The sequence below is a fragment of the Andrographis paniculata genome, unplaced genomic scaffold (assembly GCF_009805555.1).
Source record: "Andrographis paniculata isolate CXL003 unplaced genomic scaffold, ASM980555v1 Contig32END, whole genome shotgun sequence".
NCBI lineage: Eukaryota > Viridiplantae > Streptophyta > Magnoliopsida > Lamiales > Acanthaceae > Andrographis > Andrographis paniculata.
The window spans coordinates 7,857,021-7,883,054 of NW_026137565.1; the positions used below are offsets into that span (position 1 = coordinate 7,857,021).

Consider the following 26,034-nt stretch of genomic DNA (forward strand, 5'->3'; position numbering starts at 1 on the left):
ATTGCACAAACTAATTTAAATAAAACGGCATTCTTGATTTGCTATGTAAGATGTAAATTGTTTGAAAATAAATAGAATGTGCTGAAAAAGATTAGAACCACAATAAAGATTACTTACTACATAAAAAGTTAAAAACCATACATTTCAGCAATACTACCACAACAATATAAAATTAAAAATGGGTCAATCCATTCTTACCTGCACATACAAACAATAAAAATCATACATCACAAACGATATCCACCGGATCCAAATCTTTACAAATCATAATCTATTCGGCAATACCAATCATAAAACAAGTTCAGATCTCAACTAGTTATTAATATAAATTTTATCGTTAGTAGAAAAATAAGCATCTTAAGCACCAAAAACATAATAATTTAAAATTGTTGTCAAAATAATTAAATAATAATTGAGTGTTTATAGGGAAAAGTCTTTGGTCAAATTTCCACATATTTAAGGAACAATGCATTTTTCTAAAAAAAAAAAAAAAGATAAATATTTTTCTCCCACAAAATTCATATCAAATATTATTAGAATACAAAATTTTAATCAAATATTTTAAATTCAAACCAGAAATAAAGTATTTGATACAAAATTGGTATTCATCAACTAGATTATTTGATGCAATTTAAATTTGATATAAAATAAAGTATTAATTTAAATTTTTATTTATACAATATTTTAATATGATATTGACATTTTTTAATTTTTTCTATAACAATTGATAACTTGAGATCAACTATTAAAAAATAAAATAAACATAAAATCAAATACATTTTTTTTTCAGAAACTATCAAACCAAATACGTAATTCTTTTTATACACATAATTCTCCAAAACAATCAATATAATCATAGCCAAACAATCTTTATAATCAGTCGTGTAGGAAAAGTTTCTTTCCGGATATAATTCTTAAGGAGAGTTTAGAAAAAATTAAGTTTAAATTTGATTTTTATTTGAATTTTGAAATGAATTTGAATTTTATTGTTTTTTTTGTGTATAAATTTAGTTGTGTATTTATTTGATGGATAATGAATAAAATAATATAAATATATATTAAATTTAATTAATAAAATTTATATTATTCAATTTGATTATAAATTTATATTATACTCAACATATATATTTAAATTTTTATTTATTTATATTATAAAAAAATTTATTCTCTACAAAATAATACATATTGTATATATATTTTTTTCATTTAATTATAATAAATTTTAAATAAAATTTTATTTTTTAAAAAAATAAAAACAAAAAAAAATAGAGAGTTTGGCGCCTATAAATGAGGCCAAACCCCTTGGAGAAACATACCCTAGTAATTTTCTTAAAACTAAAAAAATCTTCAATCTAATTGAAGCTTAAGACCATTTTTGCAGCATAATACATTTCTCCTTTGCAAAATTTTCGCTACAGTAAACTCCAAACGTTCCCTCTATTTTCACAAGGCCTCTTCTCCAACCATTCCCTCCATGCAAGTTTTTAAAAAAAATTCTTTATATTTTATATAATTTTTAAAATTACAAATAAAATTTAATATTTTATTTTATAAATATTTTATATAATTTTTAAAATTACAAATAAAATTTAATATTTTATTTTATAAAATAAAATATTAAATTTTATTTGTAATTTTAAAAATTATATAAAATAAAATATAAAAAAAATATTTTTTAACTACGGTATATGCAAACCCACAAAAATTACAAAAATAAAGTTCCTAATTTAGTAACATATCACAATCAGAGTCACGAGCCAAACGTACAATAATTGTATGGTGATCAACAATTCCCACGGACATGGGAAAGCTTAAGCAAATAAAGCTTCAAGTAAAGATATATACACACACCGACACACGAAGCAGTGTTTCAATAAGGCCTCAGATAGTCGATCTCAATTCATAACATGATTCAGACGGTAATTCCAGGATATTTATATAACATTCCTCATTGGCCCCAAAGTTTCTGAACAGAAACAGTTTAAAAAAGAAAAACAGTTAAGATCTAAAGGAAGCAACGTAAATCTGATAGGAGATTGTAATCGCAGAAAGTGGCTCCATGGACGAACGGAGATTATCGGTCCACAGGTTCCTATCAGCATGCGAAACAAGGAATTGATTTAGGTTCTATACTGACATCACCGATCACTGCCAAATTTTGGCTACCGGCGACGTGGCTATGAACCATTGAGTTGAAAAACCGTAAGAAATTCGAATTTTTTTTTTTACGAAATAGATATAAAACTTAAACCTCAGAGACCCGTTCCAAATCATACACACAGCTACCGCCGCAGACCACGCATGCCCGACCGGCGGACAATAGTTGCCACAGAGGCAAAACATTGGCGGCGGTGGATGGGGAGGGTGGGGCGGCGGCAAAACGCTGCGTTTTGAAGTGTCATACGGCACTTCCTATACTTTGGGATGTCTTCCTCATCGGTACCGTATGTTAATCTTTCACAAATCGACATGAAAAAAGAAGAAAAACAGAAAATATCACAGAGGAGTTGCGAGAGGAGGATTACCCGTGGAGAAGAAATAACTTTGAATGAAGGATTAGGGATGGCAGGGTGTACATATAGGGTTTCTGAAGAGGACTCCTGGCGGCGGTATTTTCTGCTTCTAGTTGTGCTTATAGTTTAGGGTTTCTAAATATTCACCCAAGCCCACCTGTGTAAGCCCAAATATCTAAGACCAAATTATAGCCCAATTTTGCAGAAAGAAATTTCTAAACACAAATTGAATGATGAAAACCATGAATAATTATAGTAATTTACTGCACACAGCACATCCAAATACAGAACCAAATGCCATGTTGCTACCACAAGAACAACAGCAATAATAATTCTCTTAAAAAGTTCACCTTGGTAATTCAAGGTCGGGTCTTTGATCGAGGGCTTCCATAGTTGAATTATCAGGGAAAGCATCCGGGTAGGTTTCAACAATCTTGGCCTTCAAGTTCCTGCAAGGTACAATCACATTCTAAACTGCAGGACCTAAGATGATAAGAACAAATTTCAATTCATAGCAGTAAACAAACAGGGACACAAAAAGTATCAGGGCAGCATGAGACGAATTAATGAAGAAGCTTCAGCATCAACAGAAGTTCCTCTTTCACAGAGACAGTTCGATTTGCTTAACATTATTTTCTATAAAACAAGTAATTGGCAAACACTAGCTAACAATTTTGTGATAGAAAGCATCTTTCATCAATGAAGCGATAATCAGATTTAAAGGACGACCAGTCCTAGACATAGTTTTTCCAGCTAACCATGGAAACATCTTTCAGATTAGGTGAGTTGAGGAATTGTGCTTAGTTACTAATGCAAATTCAAATGTCCTGCAAGTTCATTGTACAATTATTTTACTCAAGGCAGATTTTGAAACCCGATCTTAAATTGCAAGCTTAGATTGATCACTTCCATAGTTCCCAAAATCAGCTATCACAGCAATCCCCCATTCCCCCCCACCCCTCCATATGAGAGTATGCACAAACCAGCAATGGAAACCGATGAATTAATCCAAATAGGGTTTTTTCCACAACCATACACATTTTAATAACAATCCACAAAATATTTCAAGATAAAATGATGAATTTTGGTACCTCAGCTTTTGAAAGACGAAATCGAGGTCGGATTTCATGGATCGTAAGAGGCGTGCGTTTTTGGCAAATTCCGCAGAGACTTCCGCGAAGCAATTCTCCGAATACTCGTTAAAGTGAGACAATACTGCATTACTGTCCTGCAACCTCCCCAATCTGCAGTTTCACCTTCAAAACTTCAATATTTCCGCAGTTAAAGAGGTTAACTGAAAACAAAGAGTCAACCTTCATATAAAAAACAGGAATATACATACACGAGGTTTTGCGTTTGCCTTATAGAATCCAAATCCTGAGAATTCACCAGCGTTTTGAACTCCCCCGAGCTTTCTTCAGATGCCGATCTAGCCGTGTCACTCTCCGGCGCCGTATTCGCCATTTCAACGATTTTTCGCACGGAGACCGAAATCGGACGTGAGGACCGGATTCTTCTTCAAACGCCTTACTATAGAAACACTAACCGGGTTTCCCTTCAACTTCAACCCAGAAGATAATTTTGTTAATTGTATTTGTAATTACCTTATTCTTTTTTTCTTTAAGTAAAAATTTTAAAAAATATATTTAAAATCAATTATTAATTATTTTTAATTTAATAAAAAAAAAATTAATGGGACTAATAAAAAGATAGTTTTCAATGGTAACAAAGAGTATACCATTTATTCATATACATCTAACTTTAAAATTTAAACACAACTCTTAATTTTATATTTCAATTATTTCTAAAAAGAAAAATAGCATATATCTAAATAAAATTTCAAAACGATTAATTTTCAATAAAATAGAATTATAAAAACTAGAAAAAATATTATAAATAAAGATATTATCGAAATGGGCTTAAGGCTCATATCAAGAAAGTACAAAAAGAAATCACCCTCACTTGGACTGTCCGGTCATGATTTAAATTCAATGCCTTCATGTTCATATGATAAACATTATTTGTCTGATGTAACTTTTTTTTTTTTTTTTTTTTTTTGTTGAATTTAGTTTGTAAGTTTGATCGAAGTTTACTGTATGCAATTTCGAACAGCGACTGCGAATTTTCAATCTTAAAAATAAAATAAAATTGGGCAATGACTTAGGCTTTGGTAATTATAATTAGACAATAAAATCGGGTTTAATGCCATGCCACCACCTAACTCAACATAATTATAATTTCATCCCAATTGGGTGAAATAAACAATGGCTATGGATCTGCAGATGATCTCACCTACTTAGCTACAAAGGTAAGCCAGGCTAGCATAGCAACAAACCTATTTAATAAGGCGTTATCATTGCCACTGTGCACATGACTCACACTGCCCCTATTGACTATTGCTATGCATTCATTCATTTTCTGCGAAAGAACAAGAAATGACCCTTTTGGCAGTCAGATACATAAAGAATCAGATTCAGTACAGTGACAGGCCGACGACAAAATGTTTTTAAGAGATGGGATTGAAAAGATGTTTGATGGACACGACACAGGACAGAGAGCATAGGTTTGTTTTGTTTTTGCGTTAAATCTTAAACCCCGTGAAAAGGCGTGATTGCCACTTCAAGAATCAACAGCGAATCGCTCCCTACTTATTACATTTAACTCAGAACTGATCATTTGCAATTAGGAATAAAATTAGATCGAGTGCGTGATCATTCTTCAAGACTGTATTGTTCGTAAAGAAAGGATTGCAAACACAAACAGCAAGAGTACACTATCTCATAATCAAATCCTTGTCTTAAAGCTGAATGAATCTTAGTGCAAATTCAAGAAGACGATAATGGTTCAGACAAAAGACCAGTTCATGAACATGAAAGCCAGGCAGTGATTGGAATCATCATCATCCACAACCTTCCAGGCAATGACTTGATCATAGGAAACCGGCCTGTCCATGCTCGATGCGCAAACTCCCGCCGGCAAATACGCGAATCCCTGCACATGAATTCAACTTAGTAAAAATGGAAACATTCGTAATAGGCAATGGACGGATTAAGTTCCGGCTACTCACCTGGTTCATGATCTTGGCGAATTCCGTCAGGAGAATCTTTCGACCGGCTTCGTCTAGTATCTTCTCAAGCATTATATCCTGAAGTGCCACCAGCGTCGTCTCCAGCATGTCAAGCCCCGCCTGGTTCGCAAATGTGAAAACAGTTGATGCCTGTAATTCGAATTCAGCAGCTGGATCCATCAGTACAAAATTACAGAGCAGATAGACGACAAGAACGGAATTTAAGATTGACCGACATTTGTCTTAACAGAGCAGCACATGATGGCATCAGTGTGGTGCCAAAGTTGCTTGAGAACTGCATCGTCTGCCATCGGTGAATCAGCCGGGAATAGTTCTTGACCGGTATGTACCCTGAAATAAAATCATCATAACAAAAAGTTAGAACAAAAAAGATGATGTAGCGATTGTTTACAAGCAGTGTTCATACCTATAGCTCCGGCAAATCCATCGAGCAAGTGTGACAGCCTCAGGTGAACTGGGAAGAGACTTTGGCAGAATATGAGAACCGAGGAGGGTCGGGGCTATTGCAACGGCAACCCTTTGGACAGAGCTGACTATACTTCGTACATACTGAAGTGCCATAGCAGTAACACCGTCGCGGTAGTGGTCTTCGAAGGCGAACTGGAATGCAATGGTAAGAACAGATCTGAAATTCTGATTACCTGCATCAGCTTCTCGAATCTGCATACCGGAGCTTCCACTGTGTCCGATCTCGAGAGCAGAAGCCAGATCCAAAGTTCGATTTGCAGAAGGGCCATCCTGCAAGAAAAAAACGAGTCTTGTCGAATGAACTCTTCGCTATGCAAATTATATTGTGAAGGAAAGGGACGACACCGAACTGATTTAGGCTCCAAAGGTACAATGCGGAAACCGGATGGCAGCAGAGGAGCATCGTCGCCAAATGACTCGTCAATCGGCGCAAACACAAGCTGAGCACAACCACCAGAAGCCGTTTCGTCTATCCCGTTGCATAGCTGTAAAATCAATACTGTAAATGTCACCATGCATAAAGAAAATAGCAGAAAACAACTGCAAATACAAACCTGCAACAGATACATATCTCTCGATAATGCGATTTCCTCGGGCGAGAATGCATGACCCTCCAAACGAACCACCTCCAGGAACTACAATTGATTCTTAGTTACTCTCTGTATTGCAAAATCGGTAAAGATGCAATTGAAAGGATGAACTAATAGTTTTACCTCCTCATGTTCGATAGTCTGCGCAAGAGGTAAAATTACTTGGCTACTGGGAAATCCACCAGGCTTAGCACAGGGGACTGCATAAGGGCTACCCTTCAGAGAAGCAGAAGAGTAAACATCGACGCTGTAATCAGCCCATTCAGAACGATGTTCCCTCAGGAAACGAACAAGTAAAGCAGGAGGTATGTTCTGTGCAACAATTTTAATATACCAATGTTACTGAAGTCATAGATGCTAAGATTGAAGATGTGATCATTCGGTAATGTTAAGCAAGAATGCATCTGTCATAAACAACTAAGAAACTTAACCTGGAGAAGCATTGACGCCCGTGCGCAAAGAACTCCCCCAAATGATGGAAGCATGGACAAGTTGTTGTATTGGGACCCGAGAAACTTGCTTGGAGATGAGTTAATAGCAATGGTTACATCTTCAGCCCCATCCGTGCCCATTATCGACCAGCCATCGTCAACAAATCCATTGACAGCATCATTAAAACCCCTAAAAGTGATTAACCAAATAAAGACAATCAGAAGAATTACTAAATGGAGAGTATATAAGACAAATAGATTTTAAGTTATCCTATTAGATGCAGTCGAGAGGTTACGGGTTCTTACCTGCAGAGTCTTTGACTTAACGCCCTAAGAACTGCAGGTTGGCGACCACCACTATACTGAATCTCTCCATTAGTTTCTTGAGCAATTTGTCGTATCTGGCGCAAAGCCTGATCATAAAACATAATTTAAGGTGCTGCAGGTACAGACAAGCCCAGACAATTACATATTGACTCAAGGTGGAAAGTTCTCACAGCCATAGTCATCTTCTGTGCAAGGATTTTTGAAGATTCATAAAGTGGCCTCAATACTTCAGGAACACTGCCAGCCTGCGGGGGTAAAAAACTTGAGTTAAAAGGGAGAACCTGAAAATTAAACCTCATGAACATACCCTAATGACTGCTTACATCCAAGTCAATGTGATCAACAATGTGGATAATGGATCCCCCACCCTCGCAAGGTCGTATAAAGTAGCCACTTGGGAGCATTTCAGCTCTCACAAAGCAAGTAGCAGGAGGACCAGTTGGACCACCCATTTTAGATGTTAAAGATCTCTCACAGATCTGCAAGAATAGCATAACATAGCTTCCAATAAAAGGCTATAGATCAATAAATGAAATTTAGTCGACCCATTAGGATGGGTTAGGATTTTTTACCACTAGACTGCCGTCTTCCAAACTTGTAGTGTATCTCAGCAACCAAAAGTCGCGACCAGGCGCTAACGTTGTTGGTGCATACATCTGAGGAATAGAGTAGACATTTAGAACTGGTTGAAAGCTCTTGTGCGTAGATCGACGATCAGATTGCATGAAACTCACCTGCATGTATAAGAGTTCCAATGTCCCTCCATTTCCTGTAGGGATTGCACTTGCTACATCAAGGCAACGACAGTCACGAAACCAAGAGAGTCGATCTTTGAGTATTTCAGCAACCTGGAAGAATTTTTTTTGAAGTGAAAATACAAGACTACATTGATTTTTATTTTGTTTTATTATCTTTTTGACAAGTAGGACTTGATGTGTTGGAAATTCACCTTAGTGGGTTCGAGGCTCACAAGGCCACAGGCTCGTGCTGCTACCCCTCTACAGTTGCGGGAAATGGCAACAATGCCAATAGAATCCGGACCAGGCTAAAGATAAAGTAAGGCACGCATAAAGAAACTATAGTCGAACCGAAAGATCAAAGAAGGAGACTACGAATGTATATATATATACACACACCTTCATACCAATCATCTGGACCCAGTCGACAGCTGTTCCAGTAGCTTTTCCAAGGAACTCCGTCAGTGTCTCCTCAGCTATTGCAAGAAGACTGAGAAATCAACACAAAAAGGGAGACAGACATAGTCAAAAGCACAACAAATGAGAGCTACAGCCAACAGCATAAATAGAACCACAAAGTAAAAGTTATTAAGGCAGCATTTGGTCGATTACCCAGCTGGGCTATTTGCATCCCTTTGTGGATGCTGAGGTGTTGGGTTATGCTGTTGTTGCTGACCACTGATTACCGCAGACTCACAACTGGTATCAGTGGTCGAAGCGCTCGCCTGTTATAACACGTAACACGACAAAGAAGAATGAGATTGTTAATACCACATTATGCAAAACACAAAAAATATATAACTTACAGTGTGCAGTTGCTGCCGCATGTAGCCATTGTCGTAAACCAACTGTGAGACCTGCTTTTGAAGGCGATCATTCTCCTCCATCAGCAGCTTATTCATGGCAGTCAGCTTCCTATTAACAGTCTGCAGCCGAGAAGCTTCCTTCCTTTGTTTTTCACGACATCTAAAAAGATCAAAGAATACAATACTTCAAAACGATAATGCTGCTGACAAATATCATGTAAACAAAGATGTCCCAAGAAATTATAAATTATGGATCATAATTCAATAAAAACAACTGTCTATCGGTGAGTTATGAGCAGAACTTGAGTGATTCGCAGATCATTCAACTATCAGTCTGTTGTAAGTAGATACTACACTGAAAGGTTAGACTCAAGCTAATAATGGAAATGAATATGAATTACCTCCATAGATGAGATGAGATCTCATAGGTCAATAACCTTATTACATGACACAGAACGGACGGGAAATGATAGTTGCGCTAAGAGACTATAAAGTATGGACTCCCCATTAACACTACAGGTAGACAAAACAATCCCAAAACCTAAAAAAAGAGTGACCAAAATAATAATGAAAAGAAAAAAAAAGAGTGCATTGTCAATGGTATAGGCTAAAATTCTCCGTAATCCACAGACTGCAAATAAATGCGTATCTACAAGGAACTGGACAGGAAGTTTGATGTCCATGGAAATCGGGACACAATGAAATGCAGGGGTTCAAACAAAATCAAGAATTGATAATACCAACTTGTTGTTTGCCACAACCAAACTGGGGCTTCACTCATAATACAATAGCATAGAATTGATGAGCTATCTATTAGATGTCTGGGGACTCAAGTAGATGCCACAAACTTTCACAGATCTATTTTCCAAAGCCCTGTCCAAGTTTTTTATTCATTATTTTTCTCCTCCCCAATTAAAAATATAGATGGGAAGATTTGTGGCTAAAAAACAAAAGGAGGGAATCATCAGAGGAGCGAAATACACTTCATATACAAAAGTCTCAAAATGCTGAGGAAGATGAACACAGAAGCTGATAAAAATACAATGATTTAAAGTTGCAGAAAACCTACAAAACTGGTGGGGAAAAAAAAAAAATCATCTTTGAACAAGGAAAACAAGAAATACAGGTTCAAAATCAAACACATTTGTTTTGTGACAGCCATGGGAGAAATCTACCTGCGGTTTTGAAACCAAACTTTGATTTGTTTAGGCTCGATGTTAGCAAGAATAGGGCACTCCCTAATGAGCTGTTGCCTCCTCAAAGAGCTTGGCTTTGGGCAGTCGGCATAAACCCTCTCTAGTGCCTCCACTTGCTCAGGTGTGTACCTCACATACTTGCTCGCATCCATTTGCTGCTGCTTGCTGTTGCTCTCTCTGTGCATAGAAAGAATCAATCAAAGGGACCTAAGATTAAACTTTCTGTTAGTGAATTTGACGCGAGTTATGCTGTTGTTCTTGTGGTTGGTTTGCATGAACAGGTAGGCTCTCCTCTCACAGAGAGCCTCCTCTCTCACCCATCAATCCTGTACCTTTTTTTGAATTTGGGGTACTATAATTATCGTTATTACTTTTAGTTTTACTCCAAGAAAGGGAGAGATATGGCGTAAGTTTGTTGGGCAGAGGTCCAGAGGACAGAGGGATGTGTGTTAGAGTTTAAAAAAAAAAAAAAAAAAAAAAAAAGATATTTGAACAGAGGTCCCCTGGATTTTGCCTCAGGACGCCAATGTCGAGACTTTCAAAGAAAATGAAATGGGTAGAGAGAGAAAGGAAAAAGAACACACAACTTGACACAAGAAAGTAATCAAATATGCAAATTCCTGAACTACTGACATATCAAACAATTCTGCAATCTCTGAGCTTTTTTAAATTTGCTGAAGAAAACCATCAGTAGTTATTCCTCAAGCAAATAAAACAGCGAGCAGGCGAGCGTGCTGATTTGAACGAGGACAGGCAATTGGCACAATCATATTGCAGGGAGAGGGAGAAAGCTGTTTGTGGGTAGTAATTGTATTGTATGCACATTTATTACAAAAATGAAGAAAGAAAAAGCATGTTTGTACAAACATGGGAGCATTTAAGAAACAGCACAAAACAATGAAAAGATAGTAGAAGGCAAAGGCAGCACCTTTATCTGAGGCAGACCTGCAGACCCATTTTTGGGCAAATCACAACATGTGGCTGTTGGACCTGCACCAATACCTCATCTGGGGAAGAAAGAAGAAACAAGAAAAACTAAAACAAAACAAAACAAACAAAACATACATTCAATGATCAAAATTAACAGCAGCACACCCCCTCTGCTTTCATCTCGCCATTAAAAAACAACACATGGCAAAAATTTTTTTGTTTTTTTGGGTGGTTGTGGACAAGTGGGACTTTTGATGAATCATGTCTGTATGTATCAGTATGCAATCCTATTGCAATGCACGCATGTGACATGATGTGGATCCATTGTTATGCATCCAAACCATGATGACACAAGAAATCAGTTGTAGATACACTTAAATACTGCTGCTGCTTCGGACACAGAAGATAATTAATTGCTAAAAGTCATCAAATTCAAAAGTATATGGAAAGGGAAGAAGATCCTCTCCTTCTGTCGGTTTCGGATCCTTGATTCGGGGCTCGGACCTTTTTACCCTTTTTTAAGTAATGAGCTGTTGATAGTTGGGCCTGTTTACGGGTTTGAATATTTGGGCCTTTCTATGGCCATATTTATTTTTTAAATAGTTATTTAAATGGGATTTGTTGGATTATTTTTGGACGAAATAAATCTATTGAATAGATTTAGCTGTTATATTGAAAAGGGATCGTGGCTATTTAGTTTTAATTTCGAGAAAGAAATAAATAAATTCTGGACAGTAAGCATGCAAATTTATTCTAAATGTGACATAGTTTTATGCGTAATAATAATTGTTGGTGTCATGCCATGCTTCCATGAACATGATATCATTATTACGTTTCATGCACTAATATTTTAGATGGGAAGAGGCAAAAAAAGAATATAATAATTGTCATAATATAATAAGAAAAGGAAGAATTTAAATATGCACCCGTGATATATTCGAATAATCTAATTTTATTTATTTATTTATTTTCAGTATAAGTGATCGAATTTCACTTTTCCAAGGTTTGGTGGCAAGCTGACATGGTTTAATTTCAAGACTAAAATTGTATCGATATATTTAGAGAGAGGGAGGGGAGGGAGAGAATAGAAAATTAAATATAATTAATTAGAGTTATAATATATATCATTTTGTACACATATTTCAATATTCATATTAATTAAATATATATATATTTCATGTAATTCTTTAATGATGCATGCAGAGTATGGTGCGATGTGTATACAATCATACATGTCCAATTGAATGATTATTTTTATATATAAAAAAGATTCAAAGCAATTAAGCAAGCAAAGCATATCATGAACAATAATAAATTAAAATAATGTATTGATGAATGATGAGATTGGCATATATATATATATATACATATATATGTGTGGGTATGGGAGTGGGATGGACCTTCAGCTTTTTTCTCAGAAAATCGATGATATGATAAAGAAGATATATCTCGAGTTTAAAATTTGGGGGAATATATATATATATATATTTATATATATCATGATTTAAATTAACTAATCAACACAGATATTCCAAAAGTTCATTAATGGCCACAATATACATATATTTATGAAAAGGAAAAGAAACGAAAGAAAAGGGAGCATATCGCATAGCATAGATATGGAGACATGGAAGGCTAAGCTTAAAAGATCATTAATTAATTAATTAAAGAAAGCACGGTTTGATCATTGGAGTGTACTGTGTGTAATGCATTACTGAACAAGTCTTGATTAATTAATTAGCCCACAATATATGCATACATACATACATATATATATATATAGAGAGAGAGAGAGAGAGAGAGAGAGATGCATGCATGCATGGGGTGAGTCGATCCAAGTTTGTAATGATGATGTGATTATAGAAATAGGAACTTAATGTGTCTGCTAAGCATCCTAATTAATTAATTAGCCACTGCATGCAAAATTGCAATGACACACAGTTCTAGAGAGAGGGAGAGGCATATATATATATATATATATATAGAGAGAGAGAGAGAGAGAGAGAGAGAGAGAGAGAGAGAGAGAGAGGTGAGGTTGAGGTTGACTAGCAACAAGAAAGAACTAGCACAAACCACCCTACAAATTATTTACCCAACACATGATAGGCTCTTGTGTTTCCCACTATCACTTGTACTCACTCTACAGTCAATGCAATATATATAAGCTTTGGACTTCATTCTAATTAGGGTTTGACATTTAGCATGCATAACAATTCACAACTATTATTAAAAAAATAAAATAAAAAAGAAAATGAAAGCATCCAAGGCAAATACACTATAAAAACAGGACTATGAAAGTATGTATATGTAGTTCAAACTATAACATACCTTGATGTGAATTAAATGTCGATTTTAAACGTCGAATACAAAATTATTGTGCAACACATGTCTATAATGAATCAAACTATTTTAACTATGATATACAAAATTAAACTAAAGATGTATCATTTTTTTTGTTTGGAACAAATTAAATAAAGGGACAAATAAATCACATATATATATATATGTGTGTGTGTGTGTTTGTGTGTGTGTGGTATGCCTGGGTAGGTACGTAACTTCGGTTGTCTCCCTAGCTACTTATCTAGCTAGATTAGCATGATCATAATGATTAATTGAAAACCCACCCAGCTTGTTTGATATATATATATATATATAAGTGTGTGTGTGTGTGTGTGATTAATTTTATGCAAGTAATTTAATAATGATTCGTGTGGGAAATGAAAGAGGGGCCAAGAAATGGGACAGGGGCACTAGGGTATGTTGGCACACCACACCACACCACACACAATTGTTGGATGTCCCTTTCCTGCACTACCCTCCTCATTCTAATTTTTCTAAATGCATGCCCACCAAATTAAAGATCCTTTTATTTTTATGGTTTTATAATGATGTCCCAAAAGCTGTTTCTCTGTATGTGTTTTGATCCTCACCCCTCTTCATCTTCAAGCCCCATATATACATATATTAGTGCCACCTTTGCTTCTACTTTACAACTCTCTCTCTCTCTCTCTATATATATATATATATATATGTATATATGCATGCATGTATGTACAAAAAACATTGCATGGATGACATATATAGATTTCATGGAAGGGACATAATAAGATATTGGGACCATGTTAGAAGAAGATAATAATTGATGGGCAAAGAAAAGAAGAAGAAGAATGAATGAACTGAAGGTGGAGGATATATATATATATATATATTGTTAATCATGAATGAGGGATATGCATTTTGAATATATACTAATTGGTTGCTGCCTTAGGACAAAATCATGGTATAATCCTTGGGCATGATTATGAATGATGGTTCCAAATACCATGAAGATCACTATCCATCAATAACAATAAATTAATTATATTAACAAAAAGGATGCAGCAATATATATTGCACATTCATTCTTACATATCTTTGATGCTGACTGTTGAGTATTTATTGTTATTATTATTTTTCAATTACAATATTTTCAAGGCTCCCATATATGTATAAGCTTTTCTTTTGAGAAGGGGTCCCTATATCACTTATATCTTTTTGTTTGGGTTATTCTATTACACCAAACATTATCTATATATATGCTTAATGATTCTTTTTGCTGTTGAATTCCTAAGATAAGACACTACACATGTTTTAAATAACACAGACCGACTCAGGAGTTTAGGCAAAGAAGATAATCATTTCTAGGCATTAAATTAAAACCATTTCAATATAAATATAAACTAACAGTTCTGTTAGAACAACACAAACACACACACGCGCGCATATTTATATATATATATATATATCATTATCTTTGGCATAATTTTGGTTAGCAGATGAAAAAAATAAAAAAATTACTATATATATATATATATATATCGCCTATAATTGCTGGTTACTTAATCTACTTCAAAAATCATAATTCTTAGCCCATGTGAAGGGACTTTGTTGGGCCCGTATTGTTTTTCTTTAATGGGCTAAGGGAAGCCCAAACTTTATAAGGGTAAGCCCAAATTGGCAAATGTGGCTGAGGATTGCCTGGGCCAATCTGTAATATAAGTAAAATAAAATTTACATTTTTCATTTTCAATTTGGAAACCCTTAAACGGGAATAGTGTAGCAGTGGAAATCACAGAAAAGTTCGGACTTCTATCTCGCGGAGGAGATCATTCTCAACGACAATGAACAAGAAGGAGGTATTTAAATTGGCGAAGGGATTTCGCGGCAGAGCGAAGAATTGTATAAGGATAGCGAGGGAGAGAGTGGAGAAGGCGCTTCAGTATTCGTACAGAGACCGCCGCAACAAGAAGCGTGATATGCGTTCGCTTTGGATCCAGCGAATCAACGCCGGCACTCGCCAGCACGGGGTGCGATTCTTATCTCTTTCTTTCTATTATTGCTTTTGCTTTCAATTATCGGAGGTTGCTTTGCATTGTGGTTTTAGAGTTTCCCTTCCCGTGCCCATTATTTGAACCGATTACTGCCGTGCTTTATCTATGAAACTCATTTCCAATGTATTTCTTTTTAGTTGAATTAATTTTCTGCTTGGGATCAGATGATTGACACAACAGTTGCGGTTTAGGGTTTACAGTTCTAGCTGTTTAATTGTCATTGCTGACCTGATTTTATGAAAATTATTTCTTACTGAGAACTCTGAATTCTGGGCTCCAGTGAGACAAGATAGTAAAAAATACTAGTATTTTATAAGAGAAAAAAAATTGTATTTGATGGGATTTTTTTCTTACTAAGATGTTATTTGTATGATTTTTATAGGGTAAACAAACCCTGAGATGTTTGGAGATTGAATTTCATGTCATTGGTTGATGATTAAGCTAAGTAGATGCATTTTTTCAATTATGAACCACAATGTATGCTAATTATGCCAATTTATTTAAACAGCATTGAACCCTCATTCAATGTGTTGTTAGTATTCTACTTTCCTTGTTGTCACAATGCTGCTGCATTAGTGTCTAGAAATAATGTTGTCATCGCTCCTTGTTTGCGCAACAGGTGAATTATGGGAATTTTATGCATGGACTGATGAAGGAGAACATTCAACTAAACCGGAAAGTCCTGTCGGAGATATCTATGCACGAGCCCTACAGCTTCAAGGCACTGGTTGACATCTCGCAGAAAGCTTTCCCGGGAAACAGGGCAGCATTACCTTCTCACAAAAAGGAAGGCCTTGCAATTCTTGTCTGAATTCTGTCGTTGCAATTCTTGTTTTACCATCGTACGTCCAGCGCCAAAAATTTTACAGCTATACTCGTCGTTAATCTGAGCTCCACCTTTTTAATCTAAGTATAGTTTCGAACAGGTGATGTTGTAGCAAATCAAGCACTTGCCTCCTAGACGAAACTACTACTACCGATTCGATACTCCATCTGCAAAAATATAAAAAATCATGTGGCTCTCTATAAAAACCTAAGAGAAACTGAATATCCATGCAAGTATAACCCGGGCCGGGTAACTAGAAATCCATAATCGGTCGATTCTGCACTATGGCTTCATTTGTTGAGCAACTCATCTTTATACAATTTTACATCTGGTTTAGATTATGCTAGACCTTCAGGGGACACTCTTGTAGGGTCATCGCATCCACTGCTATTCTGTGATTCCTCACTTGGCTGTGTTTCTTGTTTCTGTTTGTCAATCTTTTTTTCGAATCGACCTCCCACACCTCGTGCTCTTCGAACTGCATGCAAATGTCGAGATTCATGCAAGTATGGCTGCAGAAGTAGACAAATTAGGAGAATGTTAGGCTTTGGTTATGTTCAACAAGATGGATCATTGTTTATTTGTTGATATTCATATTTGTGACAGTTCCTTAAATTTTTCAAAAAAAAAAAAAAAATGATAGTAAACTTGGAGACAAAATAAGAGAGATGGCATAATGTATTATGGTATGCAAGAGGTGATAAACAGGCACATTAGGACAACAATACCTTTCGAGATTTGGATTGTTTCTTTTCGGATTCTGCCTTTAAGCGAGATTGCCGACGCCGTAAAATGCCATGATACTGCTTAGCATTAACAAAAACAGGCTCATCAACTGCTTCTGATGGCAAAGGAACACCAGCTTGCTGCATCCCCATCAACTGAACATGCACCTGAATTATCAGTATGTCTAAAACACACACACACATAATTGAAAATGCCGGTAGAATGATGGGTTGTCAATTAAGTACCATAGGCTGCACAGGGTAAGGTTGCGCGGCATAAGGCCTTGTGTCATAAGGAGCAAATATACTTCTATAGTATGGATCCGGATAGGGGTAAGCTGTTTGTGCCTGCAAAACTCAAATTTCAGGGTAAGTAATGAGTCAGCAAGTATAATCCTGGCTTGTCATGTCAGTAAATTGAATGCCAAAACTAGATGAAGAAAATGGATGGAGAAAAAAGTAATGAGAAGTGAGAATAGTTGGATTTCAAATTCTAGATTCAAATGCCAGATAATACTAAAAATCTTTGATACAGAGTAAATCTTCTGTCCTAGAATATGCGAATAAAAACAATTTGTTATGATACTAGAAACAAGCACATATATAACATCCTCACATTTCCAACTCCAATTTGAGCAGGTGCTGCATACTGCATTGTGGGTGATGCAATCCCAGTATGAGGAAACCCATTGACTGGAGACATATGCTGCAATGGGGTCTCTGCATGCTTTTGCTCTTCGTCAGCCTCGCCATTATCTGAAAATTATTCAAACTTGGATTAACAAACTAAGAATTATCAGGAAATGGTATCCATGATTAAATAAAATTAACCACCATTCAAGCCCAAGTTTCAAGGATCAAATAAAAATCCACTTTTCACAAGAAAAAATTCACAATGAAAGAGGATGAATGAATTACTAACTGGTTAAAATATTATAGACTGCACAATAATAGTCTTTTTGGCTAAATACCTTGAGTTCAATAATTTTGAAAGCTTTTGATATATGCTAAAGTGTTTAGTTGACATGCACTGAAAATTTTATGGCATCTTAAACTCTTTTCTAGCGTTAGCAATTCCAGTAGTGTACTGATTATATATATAAAAAAATGATAATAATAATTGCTGGATGAATTCCTATCAAACAATGTTCTTGCATTAAATGCCTCCCAAAAAAATGTCAAGTCTTCCTAGGTGGTCTTCCAGCGCTAACAAAAAACTATTGGTTGACAAGCAGTACGGCAATCCAAGCTTTTCAATAACTGTGAACTAAGGGATTCTATTTTCATCTTCAAAATTCTAGGGGGTATTAGAACAGAGTTAATTAGCCTTCACCACTAAGCTGCTTTATCACTTACCAGCTAGTCGATCAGAGTAGTTTCCCAATCTGCAATTTCTTACCAGCTAAACTCGTCCTCTTTTATGTTTCATTCATAACATATCTAATTTTTGGAAATTAAGTAATAAATAAACATATTTCTCCTGCGTGTATTACCTGAGAGACCGTGAATTGACGATGTCATAATGGAGCTTGATGCGGCACCAAACCTGACGGCGAAGAGACATTAATGCTATTAATCATGAAAAATCTTGCAACAACAAAATGCAAAGCAGGAAGTAAAGCAGGGCAAGCATATAAAAATGTTTCAAGAATTTCCAGCCGCAAATCAAAACGTCAGAAAATTTATCAGTCGCATAAACAGAGCATCAGAATTAGCTTGTAAATACAAAATACGAACAATCTCAACTCAAAACCAGCACCCTTATAATTCCCTTAATGCAATCCTCCAACAAAATTCATCTGCCTCTAAAGAACACGTCTAAGGCATACAATTCTACATAAGAAAATTAAAATATAAAGATGAATATATTGGTCTAATAGAACTATACAAATTTGCCGACTGAAACCCAAAATTAAAAAGTCGACATAACTAGGGTTTTCGAATTTACCGACGAACAAAATGCCCTCAATTGCGCCGATAGCTCTACGATTCTCCTGCGCTCTGTATCTCCAGAGCGTCGCTTGAGATCCTCTTCACCAGTTGAATGCAGCAAAACGGACTAGAAGTAGAATAGGAGACGAAGACGACACTGGAACGACAAATCAAAGCCTGAAATGACTATTTTACCGCTGACTGTGATCACAGGTTCCTACCATTTTTAGCTGCGGTAACTTCTAGGCACTGCTCCTCAATCCGGTGGAAGAACACGCAGTCGCAGTTGTAGAATATATATATCTATATAATCTATGCGGAGAAACGTGTGGCTGAGATTTATCAGATCTGCACAGCCAAATCTCAGCCACACGTGCCTCCTACAGGGCCCACTTTGTGGATATAATCCGCACCATCCACGTATTGATGATCTACCAATTCATACCTTCCTACATCCTTCAATAAATCGATTTCGTAAACATGAATTATATTATTATTTTATCCTAAAATAAAAATAAAAAGAAAACCATGGCCCACTACCTGCCATGTTGTTTTTGTTGTAGGCCTGTTGGGCCTTTCTTTTCAAATTAATTTTCATTAAGCCCAATTCAGTGTTTGTTAAAATGAAGCCCAAATAAATGTTGCGTGTAAGAGTACGTCAGCCCGTCAACATACCTAATGATTTAAACAAGGAAAGTTTGATGAATGTCAACTAATAAATAAATCTGAGGGGTTTCGCATACACCAAAGAAACAGTTGTTCCTGTCGAATTCCAATCAAATGGCCACCCACCATAACCATTCCCATCCGAGTCACGCACATAGCAATGAAGAATAATCCTCTCTCCTGAGTTTTCCTGCGTTTCAATTTAAAAAAGGGGTATTTGATTACGTGTTTTTTTCTAAATCATTCTGTCGATTTTAGCTGAATCGAAACTGATTGTTTGTACATGTTGAATTCTACAGCATCATGTTGTGTTATTTATGCAGCGGGGATTTGGGGTTTTTCTGTCGGTTTGAGATTGGGGATGTTGTTTGGATCAGTTTGCCTTTTGTTTCTTCATCTGCGTTTAGAGTCTCTGGTCGAGATGATGATACAGCATTTATCGATCCGTAATTTGGGCAAATCAGTTGATATTCTGGCTTATGTATTCGTTTTTCTTTGAATTCGTCCTTCTAGAAACTTTTGATGCTGACAGATGGGAATGTGCTGTAATTGTTTGCTAATTGACGATATACTTTATTCATTTAGTGTGTAGGAAGCTGATAGATAGATTTAATTTCAATTATGTTTTCATACAAAAGTTCTGTATAAGGTGCCTGGAACTTTCCTGGCTGCAAGTTCCTATATTTAATTCATTATATTACTTGATTGAGTTTTATGGGTGCAATAAGATGCCATTTGAGGTCTATCAGGATAACTGGGGATAACTGTGCAGGCCTTTACTTGATAAGGAGCAGTGGCAAACAAAGAAATGAATAACCGTCCACCTGCTTTAGGGAGAAGACAATCTGTAGGTATGTAGGGTATATTCCAATGCTGCAACTTGCTGAGAACCATTAATTTCATTGTCACGTCCATAGCGACTTGAATAATTGGTACTTAAGATATATCTTGTACTGTGCACATGTGAATTGTTATTTAGTGGAAAGTGGCTGTTCAAATTGTGCCTGAAATCGCTCTCATCACACAAAGTCAGCTCGATCTGTAGTAATAACTAATTTTTGAGTGGTGTGATAATTTACCCAATCAATTCTACCCTTCCGTTTATGCGAAAATATAACTTATTGGAGCAAAGATAAATTTCTCTCCTTGTTATGCTGCTCCTTGAACTCTTGATAGGTATAAGAAAATTGAGAGATCTTTTGGCTCAACAGGACAACCGCATATGTGCAGATTGTGGTGCTCCAGACCCAAAATGGGCGTAAGTCTTCCAGTCTTAATTCTTCTTTTTCAATGTCAGATTGCCATGAGGTCCATGATAGCCTGGAAACATGTAAATACTAGCTTTTACACACTGTGATAACAGCACATCTTCACCATTTCCCACCGATGAGATTCTAGTCTGCATTGCAAGTTGCAACTGAAATCTTTTGGAACCATTTGGAAGCTTGGAAAAAATTTCATGTTTAAACTTGTTCGTCTCCATTTTCAGATCAGCAAATATTGGAGTGTTTCTATGTTTAAAGTGCTGTGGAGTTCACAGAAGTCTTGGCACACATATATCAAAGGTGATATCCTTGAGACTTATTCTGCATCTTCACATTCCCCCTCCCATCTGGACTCATCAACAGTCCACCTAAATTTCTTCGCTTTGAATTTTATTTTATTTTATTTTGTCCTAACTTTATAGTATAATGTACAGGTTCTGTCTGTCACGTTAGATGAATGGTCAGATGCTGAAATCGATTCGATGATTGAGGTTGGGGGAAATGCCTCTGCAAATGCCATTTATGAGGCTTATATCCCTCAAGGGGTTAAAAAGCCTAGGCCGAGTGCTAGCCATGACGAGCGTGCTAAATTTATTAGGTGGTTACATAAAAACTGATATGCATTACTCTTTTGCTTCTGCTATTATATTCCTACCCTAGAGCACGGTGAAAATCTAGTCATTCTGTTGGTCAGTATGGCCATTCCTCATTTGGGTTTTTTATTACTTCTCCCTTTGATTTCTTCTCTAAACACTTTCTATTTTTTTTTTAATATGTAGCAGATGCATAGACAAGTGATACATAAAATATATATATATATATATTTATCTTTTTTATCTTTACTTTCCAGGGCTAAATATGAGGAACAGGAATTTCTGAAACCTAGCCTGCGGATTTTATCATCTTCATATTCAAGAAAGCATTCTTTACAAACAAGTTCGTCCACGAAAACAATGGATAGCCTACCAAGTACAAAGTCATCAGAAAAAACAGTATGCACCTTCACTTATTTTGTTTGAGATTACATGCATTGTTTTACTGTTACTGCGGGTATGTTTATGTAGTGAGAATGCAGTAGAATTTATTGAAAGCAAGATTATTAATATATATATATATATATATATGATAAAGCTCTTGTTGGGTATCATTGATTCTTTGGATAATTCCATGCCCCTGTCTGAATCATTACAGGTGGCTATGGTGGAGTTTATTGGAATGGTGAAGATTAGAGTAATTAAAGGAACCAATCTGGCTATTAGAGATGTGCTATCAAGTGATCCATATGTTGTTTTAACATTGGGCCACCAGGTTTGCACCTCTTCAATTATTCTGGATGGACTTATATCTATTCCAGGAATTTTGTGGATTTTATATGACTTCAATTCTATACGCTTCTAGATTACAAGCATCAACACAATAATAATTTTCTGTTCCTAGAAAGTGCAAACATCTGTCATAAAGAGCAATTTGAATCCCATCTGGAACGAAGAACTCATGCTTTCAGTTCCACAAGATTATGGCCCGGTGAAGCTGGTAAACTTACATTAGTCATTAAAGAAAGTCCTTACATTCAGGCATCAGGTTCCCAAACCTTGTTTATTCATAATCTTGCAGCAAGTGTTCGATCAAGACACATTCTCCGCCGATGACATAATGGGGGAAGCCGAGATAGACATCCAACCAATGCTAACCTCAGCAACAGCTTTTGGGGACGCCGGGATGCTTGAGAACATGCAGATCGGGAAATGGCTGAGATCAAACGACAACGCCCTGAAAGAGGACAGCACGGTGCACATAATCGATGGAAAGGTTAAGCAGGAAATGTCCCTTCAGCTCAAGAATGTAGAATCTGGAGAAATAGACCTTGAAATTGAATGGATCCCTCTCGATCAATGACACCCCCTCGTGCTGTACATAAAACCCTGTTTTTAACAATAACTATCCTCGTGGAAAACATCATACATTTGGTGAATTTTCGTATTTTTTCTTCAGTTCTTTTACTTGTCTTATTCTTCCATTATTGCTTTATCCTTCTTCTCTAGTGGATGCGCTTTTCAAACACACACTTGACTTTTGTGGCTTCAATAATTCATTGCAGTACAGCCATGGCAAGAATACTACGAAATTGATCAAATAACGAATTTAAAGATGGGTTTGAGAACAGAATATTGATCCAATAAGTAATTACAAATCAAGAACATGATCAATCTTTTGTAATTAGTATAATTATTACACTAATGATGAGTAATGACGCTATACTGTTGAAGTCGACGCTGACGTGGACGGGATTTTCAGGCTTTCTGGGTGCTGCTGCTTTTGGAGCCGCCGCCGGAGGTAAACGACGGTGGAGACGGCCAGCAAAGCGACGCCGATCACGCCGCAAACGGCGCTACCGACGATCAGTCCCAGCGTCACGTGATCCTTCCTCAAATCACGTGCTCCGTCCTTAGAGGGGTGGGCGGTCCACCACGAACCACTGATATTCCGTGCCTCCGGCAGCTGCGCCGACGGCGTTCCGCTGAAGAACGCACGCATCTCCTTGGTGCCGGAGTTTGGCGCCGGCGGTGAAGAGCCATCCTGATAGGCTAGGCCGTGGTCCGATGGACGGAGCTCCCGCTCCGACGAGTGGCCCACGATGAATGCCAACGCCACCGATACGACGACGTATTGCAAGAAATTGCTCTCCATCTTATGATTCTGAATCAAAAACTTGGAGTAGAGTGGATCGATGAATTGATCGAGTCAACTATGAGACTGTAAAACTCTCTCAATTCACGTCGCCGAGACGAAGATGAGCAAAATTAATATGGTAGGAAATGAAGACACGCAGATAAATAACAACTGTCCATGACTTGTACTCTGCGCTGAAGCTGTTGCACGCAGAAAAAGCTCCAATCTTTTGTCACACAGAAAGTACAATCTTCGTTCAGCAGGAGGGCAATTCGATACCAAACTCCAAATCAAAGTTTTGGTTAGTCATCTGAAACGAACTATAATAATAATAGTAATAATTAGCGGTGGGTTTGATCAGTATGATACTGTTCCAAAACTGTAAAAAAGTTTTATTCTACAAATAAAATAAAAAGGCGTGGTTTCCTCTGGTCGATTCTGTTACCTTTTCTCCTTTCTTTGCAGGTCGATGATTTATAGAATAGAATAGTTTTTCAAGAAAAGAAGTAAAGCCCAAACCTAATGGGCTGGGGCTGTATTTCTTTTTCTCATCGTTTCTTTCCAATGGTAATGCGTTCTGTTGATAATTCTATGTTTATTACAATTACGAAAGAAAGAGGATTGGAAATGGAGATTCTCGAATTCAATTGTTGTCTGCGTTGCTCAAATCAGCTCTGATTTGTATCCAAGATTGGACAGTATTGAAAACCCTTTGAACGCTGTGGTTGGGCTCGCCGATGAGCTGATGCCACATGCCTGGAAAGATCTTCAAGCTCTTATCTTTGCTGGCTGCAGATTCATAGAGGCGTCGAGCTCCTTGAGGATCGCAAATCATGTCATCCCCGCCGTGCAGTATGAGCAGCGCCACTTCCAGTTGATGGCCGTTTCTCTTAATGTGATCGCACACTTTGATCAGCTGCAGCGCCGTGGCGGCGGTGGCGCGGCCACAGGTTCGTCGATTGGGGCTTCTCTCAACTAGCCTCCTCTTCCAATTCTCTCTGTACGATCTGCAAGCAGGAGGCCTGGTGATGGAAATTCTCCAGGTCGGGGCGATGAAAGCTGCCAGGGGGAGGAATTTTTCCAGGGGCCAGACGGGTTTGAATTTCCTGGAGACTTCACACATAGGGCCACTCAAGATGAGGCCTTTCCAGGCTGTTTTCTGCTGGAGGCACATGAGAATGGCGATGGCGCCGCCTAAGGATTCGCCGTAGAGGAAATGAGGGAGCTTAGGATGGCGGGCCCGGGCCGAGTCGAAAAACTGGAGGCAATCAAGGAGTAAAGGGTGGATATCAGGGATGTGATCAGGGGGGCCTTCTGAGAAGCCATGGCCTTGGAGGTCAAGTGCGTAGACGACGAATCCGGCTTTCGCCAAGGCCACGGCATTGAGTTCAAAGATCCAGCTGCTCTCGGAGGTGTAGCCATGGATCATGGCTAAAAGCCCTTTGAGTTTTTCATCATCAGGCTGCCAGGATTGGGTGAAAATTTTCATGTTGAGGGCGTTGATGATGGTGGTTTCTTGGTGGGATATGTGGTGCTTGTGGTAGAACTCATCTTTTGTCAAGTTTCCATAAGGGCTGTACTCATTTGCATCATGAATTGGATGAGCCATTTTTTCTGTCTGAAAGTGAAACCACTCTAAGACAAAGTTGCAAATAAAAAGGTTGTATTGTATGATTAGTTGGGGAGTTCTCTCCTCCCAACTGCCTGTCCGGTGGAGAATAAATGAGCTTTTGATTGCAAACGATGAGCTATTAAATAGCATAACCTATGGGGGGGTTCATAATTGTAAGATCATAGTGATAACGAGTGCATACAAACAAACAGTTATTGCACCCAAGATAATATTAAATCACAAGGCCAAGGAAATCGGGCAGGGCAATAAAGAGGGTGTTTGGTTGATAGGTGAATGGACCCCTTCACCTTTTCCTTTTCCTTTTCCTTTTCCCTTTCCCTTCCCATTCCTTTCTCTGCTAGGCAGGCAATTCAGAATAGGCTTTCTTGCATGAATGACTGGTCTAGTAGCTATTTATTTTGTACCATTACAGAAAGTTGCATGCTATGCTACTTGGTACTTGGTTTAGGATTCAATGAGGAAAAGGATTCAAGGGAAGGTCTGCATTAAAGCCTTAGGACAGATGGGGTGGGCGGAACACTTGTCATCTTCAAAACCATACACATCACACATGGGATCAGCCATACGAGTGTATGTATACATACATATCTATATATATATATATGTAAGAGATTTCCATTCCATTCCACCTATGTTGACAACAACTTGATCAATAAAGCCCAACTCAATCTTTCCCAGATATTTGAAGAATTAAAAACAGGGAGCGGACAGCTGAATTGTGTAGTTTGTGGATAGAATGGACCACAGCATTGACAAGATTTTGGTTGAGGGCCTTTTTCTCATAAAAACAAATTTTCTTAATTGATGAATATGATTGATTAGCAGGATAGAGGAATGTGGAAAAATGAAATGGGAATTGAT

General features: G+C 37.1%; 7 protein-coding genes and 3 non-coding genes across 18 annotated transcripts; 2 read left to right on the forward strand and 8 right to left on the reverse strand.

Annotated features, from left to right (window-relative positions):
- Positions 1-9: 9 nt before the first annotated feature.
- Positions 10-4,087, reverse strand: LOC127247090 (uncharacterized). 6 transcript variants are annotated; one of them, XR_007837807.1, is made up of 5 exons: positions 3,856-4,085; positions 3,605-3,757; positions 2,864-2,962; positions 2,526-2,688; positions 10-198 (listed from the first exon to the last, which is right to left on the reverse strand). XR_007837807.1 is itself a non-coding variant. In XM_051268797.1 (3 exons), the coding sequence occupies exons 1-3, from the start codon at positions 3,975-3,977 to the stop codon at positions 2,860-2,862; spliced, it is 378 nt and encodes a 125-aa protein (XP_051124754.1). In that variant the 5' UTR covers positions 3,978-4,084; the 3' UTR covers positions 2,722-2,859. The 6 variants fall into 6 exon arrangements, 2 of the variants coding, with proteins under 2 accessions (XP_051124754.1, XP_051124755.1); XR_007837808.1 differs by lacking the exon at positions 10-198 and adding an exon at positions 1,706-2,092 and having other exon boundaries at positions 2,526-2,670; XR_007837806.1 differs by lacking the exon at positions 10-198 and adding an exon at positions 1,706-1,966.
- On the reverse strand, positions 1,874-1,958 carry LOC127248176 (small nucleolar RNA snoR77Y). The gene has a single exon (XR_007838031.1). It is a non-coding gene; the product is annotated as a small nucleolar RNA snoR77Y (small nucleolar RNA).
- On the reverse strand, positions 2,035-2,186 carry LOC127248179 (small nucleolar RNA snoR2/U65). The gene has a single exon (XR_007838034.1). It is a non-coding gene; the product is annotated as a small nucleolar RNA snoR2/U65 (small nucleolar RNA).
- On the reverse strand, positions 2,377-2,442 carry LOC127248180 (small nucleolar RNA U49). Its single transcript, XR_007838035.1, has one exon. It is a non-coding gene; the product is annotated as a small nucleolar RNA U49 (small nucleolar RNA).
- A 1,098-nt stretch (positions 4,088-5,185) lies between the features above and the next one.
- LOC127247878 (homeobox-leucine zipper protein ATHB-14-like) lies at positions 5,186-11,487 on the reverse strand. Of its 4 annotated transcripts, XM_051269945.1 has the most exons (20): positions 11,222-11,487; positions 11,085-11,146; positions 10,136-10,333; positions 8,961-9,120; positions 8,767-8,879; positions 8,554-8,644; positions 8,367-8,462; positions 8,152-8,265; positions 7,990-8,073; positions 7,741-7,896; positions 7,588-7,662; positions 7,397-7,503; positions 7,091-7,280; positions 6,783-6,971; positions 6,624-6,704; positions 6,420-6,554; positions 6,008-6,339; positions 5,817-5,931; positions 5,581-5,730; positions 5,186-5,504 (listed from the first exon to the last, which is right to left on the reverse strand). In XM_051269945.1, exons 3-20 carry the CDS (start codon positions 10,306-10,308, stop codon positions 5,358-5,360), a joined length of 2,508 nt encoding a protein of 835 aa, XP_051125902.1. In that variant the 5' UTR covers positions 10,309-10,333; positions 11,085-11,146; positions 11,222-11,487; the 3' UTR covers positions 5,186-5,357. The 4 variants fall into 4 exon arrangements, with proteins under 4 accessions (XP_051125902.1, XP_051125901.1, XP_051125900.1 ...); XM_051269944.1 differs by having other exon boundaries at positions 11,085-11,487; XM_051269943.1 differs by having other exon boundaries at positions 10,136-10,363; positions 11,085-11,487.
- A 3,660-nt stretch (positions 11,488-15,147) lies between these two features.
- Positions 15,148-16,366, forward strand: LOC127248028 (uncharacterized). The gene is made up of 2 exons (XM_051270160.1): positions 15,148-15,432; positions 16,076-16,366. The coding sequence occupies exons 1-2, from the start codon at positions 15,247-15,249 to the stop codon at positions 16,265-16,267; spliced, it is 378 nt and encodes a 125-aa protein (XP_051126117.1). The 5' UTR covers positions 15,148-15,246; the 3' UTR covers positions 16,268-16,366.
- A 152-nt stretch (positions 16,367-16,518) lies between these two features.
- LOC127248027 (nuclear transcription factor Y subunit A-7-like) lies at positions 16,519-19,209 on the reverse strand. The gene is made up of 6 exons (XM_051270159.1): positions 18,956-19,209; positions 18,501-18,553; positions 17,624-17,763; positions 17,254-17,355; positions 17,011-17,163; positions 16,519-16,794 (listed from the first exon to the last, which is right to left on the reverse strand). The coding sequence occupies exons 2-6, from the start codon at positions 18,526-18,528 to the stop codon at positions 16,621-16,623; spliced, it is 597 nt and encodes a 198-aa protein (XP_051126116.1). The 5' UTR covers positions 18,529-18,553; positions 18,956-19,209; the 3' UTR covers positions 16,519-16,620.
- Positions 19,210-19,651: 442 nt separating this feature from the next.
- Positions 19,652-22,861, forward strand: LOC127247167 (ADP-ribosylation factor GTPase-activating protein AGD12). The gene is made up of 9 exons (XM_051268904.1): positions 19,652-19,818; positions 20,378-20,456; positions 20,782-20,863; positions 21,095-21,170; positions 21,305-21,468; positions 21,721-21,862; positions 22,062-22,178; positions 22,308-22,403; positions 22,485-22,861. The coding sequence occupies exons 2-9, from the start codon at positions 20,414-20,416 to the stop codon at positions 22,764-22,766; spliced, it is 1,002 nt and encodes a 333-aa protein (XP_051124861.1). The 5' UTR covers positions 19,652-19,818; positions 20,378-20,413; the 3' UTR covers positions 22,767-22,861.
- A 143-nt stretch (positions 22,862-23,004) lies between these two features.
- Positions 23,005-23,573, reverse strand: LOC127247169 (uncharacterized). Its single transcript, XM_051268905.1, has one exon. It carries the CDS (start codon positions 23,556-23,558, stop codon positions 23,124-23,126), a length of 435 nt encoding a protein of 144 aa, XP_051124862.1. The 5' UTR covers positions 23,559-23,573; the 3' UTR covers positions 23,005-23,123.
- A 610-nt stretch (positions 23,574-24,183) lies between these two features.
- On the reverse strand, positions 24,184-25,149 carry LOC127247428 (caffeoylshikimate esterase-like). The gene has a single exon (XM_051269255.1). It carries the CDS (start codon positions 25,147-25,149, stop codon positions 24,184-24,186), a length of 966 nt encoding a protein of 321 aa, XP_051125212.1.
- Between the last annotated feature and the right edge of the window lie 885 nt (positions 25,150-26,034).